The sequence below is a fragment of the Triticum aestivum genome, chromosome 4A (assembly GCF_018294505.1).
Source record: "Triticum aestivum cultivar Chinese Spring chromosome 4A, IWGSC CS RefSeq v2.1, whole genome shotgun sequence".
NCBI classification, from domain to species: Eukaryota; Viridiplantae; Streptophyta; class Magnoliopsida; order Poales; family Poaceae; genus Triticum; species Triticum aestivum.
Window position 1 is genome coordinate 35,455,137 of NC_057803.1, and position 9,309 is coordinate 35,464,445.

Sequence of the window (9,309 nt, forward strand, 5' to 3'; positions counted from 1 at the left end):
GGGGCTTGCCCCCCAAGCAAGGGGGCGCCTCCTTTAGGGTTCCCCCCCCCCCCAACCCTAGGCACATGGGCCCAAGGGGGGATGCGGCCAGCCCATGTAGGCTGGTTCCCCTTTCCTCTACAGACCATTAGGCCCTCCGAGAGAGGTGGCCCCTCCCGGTGGACCCCCGGAACCCCTCCGGTGGCCCCGGTACAATACCGATATGCCCCCGAACCTTTCCGGTGACCGTATGACAACTTCCTACATATAAATCTTCACCTCCGGACCATTCCGGAACTCCTCGTGACGTACGGGATCTCATCCGGGACTCCGAACAACATTCGGTAATCACATACAAGTCTTCCTAACAACCCTAGCGTCACCGAACCTTAAGTGTGTAGACCCTACGGGTTCGGGAGACATGCAGACATGACCGAGACGACTCTCTGGTCAATAACCAACAACGGGATCTGGATACCCATGTTGGCTCCCACATGATCCTCGATGATCTCATCGGATGAACCACGATGTCGAGGATTCAATCAATCCGTATACAATTCCCTTTGTCAATCGGTACGTTACTTGCCCGAGACTCGATCGTCGGTATCCCAATACCTTGTTCAATCTCGTTACTGGCAAGTCACTTTACTCGTACCGTAATGCATGATCCCATGATCAACCACTTGATCACATTGAGCTCATTATGATGATGCATTACCGAGTGGGCCCAGAGATACCTCTCCGTCATACGGAGTGACAAATCCCAGTCTCGATTCGTGCCAACCTAACAGACACTTTCGGAGATACCTGTAATGTACCTTTATAGTCACCCGGTTACGTTGTGACGTTTGGCACACCCAAGGCACTCCTACGGTGTCCGGGAGTTGCACAATCTCACGGTCTAAGGAAATGATACTTGACATTCAGAAAAGCTACAGCAAACGAACTACACGATCTTTGAGCTATGCTTAGGATTGGGTCTTGTCCATCACATCATTCTCCTAATGATGTGATCCCGTTATCAATGACATCCAATGTCCATAGTCAGGAAACCATGACTATCTTTTGATCAACGAGCTAGTCAACTAGAGGCTCGCTAGGGACGTGTTGTGGTCTATGTATTCACACATGTATTACGATTTCCGGATAACACAATTATAGCATGAACAATAGATATTTATCATGAATAAAGAAATATAATAATAACCATTTTATTATTGCCTCTAGGGCATATTTCCAACAGGTTCCACATGAGCAAAGATACCGGTGCCATTTTTACCACTAGAAGAAGGAGCCTTTTCACTACTAGCTTCCCCCTTATCGGAGATAGCATCCGTCACCTTGTCGGTGGGATCACCCATTTTCAATGGTGTGTTGGATAGTTTAAGCCCCTTAAGGAATTTAGTAAACATGCTTTCAACCTCGGTCGTCATGGAGGTTTTCAATGTCTCCAAGGCCACATTGAACTCCTCATGAGAGACCAAGGTCCCCCCATCGACCGTAGACGAGGTCGGATTCGCACCGCGGTGTTCCTCCACACTGTCTACGGTATCAACCATACTCTTCAGACGGTAAAGTCCTTAATAAAGAGACGAGGCTCTGATACCAATTGAAAGGATCGATATGGTTGACAGAAGGGGGGGTGAATATGCAACTAACAATTTTTAGCTTTTCTTTAACAATTTAAACTTTGCATCAAAGTAGGTTGTCTAGATATGCAACTAGGTGAGCAACCTATATGATGCAACAAGGATAGGAACACAAGCAAGCAAGTGATATGAAACAAATAAGCTTGCACAAGTAAAGGCACGAGATAACCAAGAGTGGAGACGGTGGAGACGAGGATGTGTTGCCGAAGTTCCTTCCCTTTGAGAGGAAGTACGTCTCCATTGGAGCGGTGTGGAGGCACAATGCTCCCCAAGAAGCCACTAGGGCCACCGTATTCTCGTCACGCCCTCACACAATGCGAGATGCCGTGATTCCACTATTGGTGCCCTTGGAGGCAGCGACCGAACCTTTACACACAAGGTTGGGGCAATCTCCACAACTCAATTGGAGGCTCCCAACGACACCACGAAGCTTCACCACAATGGACTATGGCTTCGCGGTGACCTCAACCATCTAGGATGCTCAAACACCCAAGAGTAATAAGATCTGCAAGGGATTAGTGGGGGGAATCAAATTTCTCTTGGTGAAAGTGTGGATCGAGGCCTTCTCAACCACTCACGAACAAATCAACAAGTTTGATTGGCTAGGGAGTGAGATCGGGTGAAAATGGAGCTTAGAGCAATAATGGAGCTTAGGGTTGGAAGAGATGAGTCAATGGGGAAGAAGGGGACCCCTTATATAGTGTAGGACAAAGATCCAACTGTTACCCACCAACCAGCCCGCGGCCAGCGGTACTACCGCAGGGCCGCGCGGTACTACCGCTTGCTACCAAGCGGTACTACCTCACAGCCATGTGGTACTATCGTACTGGCCCGCGGTACTGCCGCAACCCCAGCAACAGCAAGGTCAGATCTGACACGCAGGAGCTGAGGGCGGTACTTCCGCAAGCGCGGTACTACCACGCCTCCATGCGGTACTACTGCAAGGCAGAAATCCCCTAGCCAGGGGGGAGGAAACATCTGTGCCTACTTCCGCAAAGAAACGGAAGAAGCAAAATCCCGACATAGTAGTACTACCAAGGGGCGGTACTACTGCCTAACAGCATAGCGCGGTACTACCGCGGAGCGAAAGCGGTACTACCGCAGTAGGTGCGGATGTAAAAAATTACATCCACCCTACTACCGCGAAGGAGCGGTACTACCATGGGCACCTGCGGTACTATCGCGCCACCGCACGGTACTACCGCTGATGCCTACGGTACTACCGCTTTCCTGGGAGCAGTACTACCGCAACCCAACCCAGCAGCTAGAACCAGGGAGGCAAGAAAGCGGAGGAAGCTCCAAGGGAAAAAAGGAGGGGACAAGAAGGAGACGTGTACGTGATGATTCCACCCAAACCTTTCCAATGCAGACCCCCTCTTAATAGTACGGCTTTCCTACGACTCAAATCCACCAAAAAGAAACGTAGAAAAGACACCGTCTTCAACAATCTTCGAGGGGCACCCAACCGTCTTGTGCCTAGCGATGAAATGTCTGGGATACTCGAGGCACACCATTAGTCCACAAACGCGTTGTCATCAATCACCAAAACACCTTAGGGATAAATATGCTCTTACATAAGTATTGCCCACCAATCTCCTAGCTATGCTCAATAGCATCTGTATTTTCTCAAACTGTACTAGTAATATAAGTCATCGATTCTATTTTTAAGTTTTTCTTTTCATTGTATGTATTATTGATTATTTCATTTTTCTCCTATAGAAACCGCTTTACTTGGCCTATTCCCCGCATATATCAGAGCTTCCAACATATAGTAAGCAGGGCTTCTGTTACAGCAGCGAGCACGTCAACTGATGCTTGTAAGCACGGCTTCTATTAGAAGCGGGCGGGGACTGATGATCTTAATCTAATTGAAATCTAGACATATGGCAGCACGAACATGGACAAAAAAACCGACCTGAGGCCAAATAGGAATCAGACGTGTGTTTGTTAGGCACTCCGTATTGATATCATCATCAACGACTTTGCATCTAGAAAGTTAGAACAAAAAGTTGAAGCTAATATATAAGGGGCCATGATTCTTGTTTCGCCCCAACCCCCCGAAATCTCAAGACCGGCCCTGAGCAAAACCAAATTTATTCTTCCTTATAGTCGGATAGGGGATCAGTTAGACTTGGCGTTTGAGAGGTTAAGCTTTATTTTTCATTTTTCAAATTGGTGGGTTATTTTATTTAATTAGTATTTTTATAGCTTATTTTATCGATTTGTATTTCAACCTTTTTTAGTTTCAGTCTATAATCATGAGTGTCCTACTAAATTATTTATTACATAGTTCCCTTTATTTTCATTATTCAACAAGCATCTCCTGTATTTTCTTAGTATTTCATTATTGTCAATGTGTACCTGCCAATTGTTATATGTGGTTATGGTTTAGGAGTTCTTTTTTAATCAATAGTTCTTAGTTATTTTCAAGGTTTAGTTAGCAGTTTTCAGTTTTTTCAGGGTTCAGTGTATGGTTTTCAGTGTTATATATTCATTTTGTGTTCTGTCTCTAGTTTTTAGTCTTGCATGGTTAGTTTGAGTGACGTCAGTGTTTCATCAATCATCGGTTTTGATATTTTGGTTTAATTCTTAGCATGAGTTTTCAGATTTTCAGTTTAGTACAAGTCATCATTAGGTTTTAGTCTTTAAAGAGGGAGTGACATCATTTGTTTAGTGTCCATAGGTTTTCTGTCATGTTTCAGTTTTCAATCGTGTAGTTATTTCTGTAAGTACTTTGAGAGCTAGGTGTCATTTTTCTGTTTTGTCAGTTAGTTTCATTCTTCATTAGTTTCTTCATTTCTTAGTCTCAGTTATCAGTTTTTAGTCTTCAAAGTTAGTTATCACTACCCTTCTAAGGATCAATATATTTCAGTTACTAGTCTTCATTAACCCTAAGGATCGACATTCGTGTGCTTATGTTGCTATCAGTTCTTAGTTTTTTGAGGGTGACGATGTGCTTTTTCTAAAGTATAAGTCATTCGCCGTGCACAATTTTTATTTTGTTATAGTTGTTGTGTTTGCTTCAATCTACTGGTACCTTTTTATGAACCATCTATCGTCAGTATCTTTTTCTTCAGTTAGCTTTCATGTATGTATTGCCAATCAATCGCCTGGTTATGCTCAATAGCATATGTATTTTCTCAATCTGTACTAGTATCATAAGTCATTGATTCTATTTTTCAAAGTTTTGCTTTTCATTGTATGTATTATCGATTATTTCATTTTCTCCTCTACACACCGCTTTACTTGACCTATTCCTCGCATGCATTAGAGCTCCCAACATATAGTAAGCAAGAGTTCTGTTATAGCAGCGGGCGTGTTAGCTGATGCTTGTAAGCACGGGTTCTATTAGCAACGGGCGGGGACTGATGATTTTAGACTAATTGAAATCTAGACATGTGGCAGCACGATAATGGACAAAAAAAATGACCTGAGCCCAAATAGAAATCAGACGTCTGTTTGTTAGGCACTTCCTATTGATATCATCATCAATGACTTTGCATCTAGAAAGTTAGAACAAAAAATTGAAGGTCATATATAAGGTGCCCTAGTTCTTGTTTCGCCCCGGGCCCCGAAATCTCAGGACAGGCCCTGAGCAAAACCAAATTTATTCTTTCTTATAGCCGGATAGGGGATCAGTTAGAGTTGGCGTTTGGGAGGTTAACTGTAGACGCATCCAACTACATCTATAATCTAACTCTGATAGGGAGAATCCATTCAGGATTTGAATCACAAGTACGAGTATTAAACAGGTTACTGAAGATCAAATTTAGCTTTTATGTATTCCCTCTGTCTCATCATACAAGAGTGTTTTTGACACTACACTGATACTAGTTGTTATAAATCTGACGGGCAGAATGCATCACCCATTTCTAGAAATCTGTCATTCGGGATTCAAATCACAAGTACGAGTATTCAACATGTTACTGAAGATCAATTTTGACTCTTATATAGCTGTTGGCATGTACTTTCTTACGTCTCAAAATGTAGGACTTTTTTAACATTTGTAGAGTGTCAAAAAACATCTTAAATTGTTATGAGACGGAGGGAGTACTTTTGACCGTACGTAGGCGCATCCATCTATGTCTACAAATTTGACCAGCAGAATCCAAGCTCACAAGTATGAATATTCAGCTAGCTATTGAAGCATTTGGACGACCGCTAAATAGTACTCTACTGTAGTACCGCATACAGTGTTGACTCACTACTGAGTAGTCAACTCCGTGGACTTGGCATGCCCATGGCCGTCTTCCTTCTCCACGCCATCGCCACCACCGAAGAGCTTCTCGGTGTCCTCCAGGCCCCGGCCCCTCGTCTCCGGCAGGAAGCAGTACATGAACACCCACCCGGCGGCAGCTATGCTGGCGTAGAGGTAGAAGTTCCCGGCGAGCGTGATCTTGTGGGAGAGCGAGTAGAAGGACATGGTGATGGCTCCGCTCATGATCCGGTTCATCGCCGTGCCGAGCGCGCACCCCTGCGCGCGCAGCCGCAGCGGGAAGATCTCCGAGCTGTACACCCACGCGATGGGCCCCATCCCGATCGAGAACGACGCCACGAACGTCAGCACCGACGCGATGCTCACCCCCGACAGCGCCGTCGCCCCGTCCGCCGGTGAGGCCCGCTGGGCGATCACGTGCAGCGTCGACGCCAGCGTCACGAGCGACACCAACATCCCGCCGGCGCTGGTGAGGAGCAGCGGCCTCCGCCCGACGCGGTCGAGGAGGAACGTGGCCACGAGGATGAAGAGCGTCTTGGTCGCGCCCACCGAGATGGTGGCTCCGAGCGTGTTGGCGTCGGACTTGATGCCGGCCTTCTCGAACACCCGTGGGCTGTACAGCACCACGGAGTCGATGCCGGAGGCTTGCTGGAAGAACTGGAGACCGAGGCAGGCGATCAGGATGCGGCGCACCGGCGGCGTCGGGTGGAGCAGCAGGTCCCTCAGGACGCCCTCGCCGTGGGTGCCCTTGTTCTTGCGAACGATGGCGAGCAACTCGTCGTTATTGTCGTCGGCGATCCCCTCGGGGATGCCGACGGCGCTCTTGATGTCGGCGAGCCGCTCCACGGCCTCCTCAGGGGAGTCGGAGGTCTTCTCGAGCACGCGGCGCGCGTCCCCGATGCGGCCCTGCATGACGAGCCACCGCGGCGACTCCGGCATGGAGAGCACGCCAACAGCGAGGAAGACCGGCGGCACGGGGCCGGCGAGGAACATGGCGCGCCAGCTGAGGTGCACGGGCAGGCCGTGGAAGGCGTAGTTGGAGATGTAGCCGAGGAGCACCCCGGTGTTTATGAACACCTCCGGGAAGGACGTGAGCAGGCCGCGGGCGGAGGTGGGGGCGACCTCGGCCGTGTACACCGGCGCGATCATGAGCGCGTAGCCGACGCCGACGCCGGCGACGAAGCGGCCGAGCATGAGGACCGCGTAGCCCGGGGCGAGGCCCATGATGAGCGCGCCCGCGAAGAAGATGACCGACGCGAGGACCATGGTGTAGCGCCGGCCGATCCAGTCGGACGTGCGGCCCGCCGCGAGCGAGCCGACGAGCGAGAAGATGTTGATGATGCCGGCGAGGACCTCGATCTGCGTGTCCGTGATGTGCAGGTCCCTCTTCATGAATATCTGCGCGCCGCTCATCACCGAGACATCTGCTCCATCGCGCCGCGCGCGCACGCACAAACACAAGAATGTTAATGGCTGCACATACGCGCGTATCACAGGGTACGTGGCTGGTGAGAGGTGCACGAACCATAGCCGAGGAGGATGGAGTTCATGGAGGCGAGAATGGCGCAGGCGAGGGCGTACTTGTTGAGGGGCGCGCGTTTCGCCGGTGCCTCGCCGGCGGGGATGTCGGCGAGCACATCCTTCGACATGGTGAAACGGGGGAGGAAGTTTGTGTGTGAACTGTGAAGTGGCTCTCGGCACACTCGACGTGTCCTGCTCCTGCCCGAGCCCGCACTGCTGCCTTCGCACGCTCTAAATACTGGTCTTCCTCATCAGATTAATACAGCGCCCAGCGAGGACCCGGGGCGTTGCTATCATGTGAGAAAAATGGCGCGCGAATCTGCGAGATGATCAGCGCCCCGTTTTCATGTGGAGCCAGACGACTCAAGCGAACACTGACATGAGCTGCGGCCTGCATGCATTCATGCATGGCTCTCAAATGGAGAAGTGCCTTTGATTTCTCCATGTATGTATCGCTGAATAAAGTGTGAATTTGTGTTCTATCGTGATTGGAGTTTGAAAAACGTAGATTTGGTGTGTTGTAGTAATAGCCAATTTGTGTCGTTTTCAGTAGAAGAAGATGCTAGTCTACGTTGGGATTGTCCGGGTTAATATATGTTCCACCGGACTGCAATTTCCCACCGATAGCGTCCAGATGACAACAAAACGCTACTCCTTTGTTTCTCTACACCCGCAAGAAGTTCAGAGCTAAGCACTTCTTTTTAGAACAGAGCAGGCACATTTGTTCGTGTTGTATACCCCCTCCGTCCCAAGAGCTGATTTAGACAGCTTTATACTAAATCAACTACGCTTATTTTGGATGGATGGAGTATATGAGTATGACGTGTAACATACTGGTAAACCGGCCAACAAATTGCTTTATTTGGCTAATAGTTTGCTCACGGCTATTATAAATTCACTATATCTCACTAGTTATATACTCCCTCTGTCCACGACAAGAATTATGGAACGTAAGAAGTATTTGTCACTGTTGACTTCTTTTTAGAAATATAAAAAAATCGATTTATTCATCAAACCTAATGGCAATACAAAGAACAAAAGAAGCAATAAAAATTACATCGCCATTGACCTTTATTGGGTACATATTCATGGTTTTGTTCGAAGCGACTGTTCCAATGACATTTCCAATACAAGACCTTTCTGTTTCTCCTCTAGTTGGCATGTGTCTTATAATTTTCTCCGGAAGTTTTCTTTTCCAAAAATTCCAACATATAAGTGTCCCTATAATTTGTACTGGTCAATCATTTGTAAGTTCGACCATCTAACTTCAATAACCTATAATTCATATTACTCCCTCTACTAGTACTAAAATTATCATATATATTTTATATTCTGAGTATTATTTTTTATTTAACATGTTTGTTGATCAATTTATGATCAGAATTCCCTCTTTAAAGTTATCTCGATGTTCGAAAGGCCTTGCATTTCAAACCGAAGGTAGTGCTCAATATTAGAGTGTACTAAAAGTTATTTGATCCGAAGGTAGTGCTCAATATTAGAGTGTACTAAAAGTAATTTGATTCTTGACCCCTGGCCGTTCTAAGTTCAACATCGTCCCACCATCCTTGTGTATCGTGAGTTCATGACCCTACTCGTCCTTACACAGTTTCAACCTTAGCTCATTTTTTTGTCTCTTTCTCTGCTCCCCCCACCCCGCCCCATCTTTCATCCTCTATGCAACACAACCACTGGGGGGGGGGGGGACAATGTATCGGCGGTGAGCTTACATGACAACATAAAAATATCATCTCAGTCGGCTCAGAATGCAGAGTGTTGAGATGTAAATATGTTGTATGCATAAGGAGGGCGGTGATCCAAGGGTCCTTCATAGTCTGGCAAAGAGGTGACTGGGATATGCCTTTTGCAGATGACTTGTAAGAAGATCCGCATGGAATACTCCATGATGTAGTTAATTCTAGATTCAAATCCTCCTACAATAGTTGG

At 47.3% G+C, this 9,309-nt stretch overlaps 1 protein-coding gene across 1 annotated transcript; it reads right to left on the bottom strand.

Moving 5' to 3' along the window:
• Positions 1-5,523: 5,523 nt before the first annotated feature.
• On the bottom strand, positions 5,524-7,648 carry LOC123084947 (polyol transporter 5). Its single transcript, XM_044506488.1, has 2 exons — positions 7,370-7,648; positions 5,524-7,268 (listed from the first exon to the last, which is right to left on the bottom strand). Exons 1-2 carry the CDS (start codon positions 7,491-7,493, stop codon positions 5,833-5,835), a joined length of 1,560 nt encoding a protein of 519 aa, XP_044362423.1. The 5' UTR covers positions 7,494-7,648; the 3' UTR covers positions 5,524-5,832.
• Positions 7,649-9,309: the final 1,661 nt, after the last annotated feature.

Excerpts from the sequence above, each read along its gene's own strand:
- LOC123084947 (XM_044506488.1), bottom strand. The coding sequence starts at position 7,493 with ATGTCGAAGGATGTGCTCGCCGACATCCCCGCCGGCGAGGCACCGGCG. Across the intron at positions 7,269-7,369 it reads CTCCATCCTCCTCGGCTATG|ATGTCTCGGTGATGAGCGGC; the intron begins GTTCGTGCACCT and ends GCGATGGAGCAG.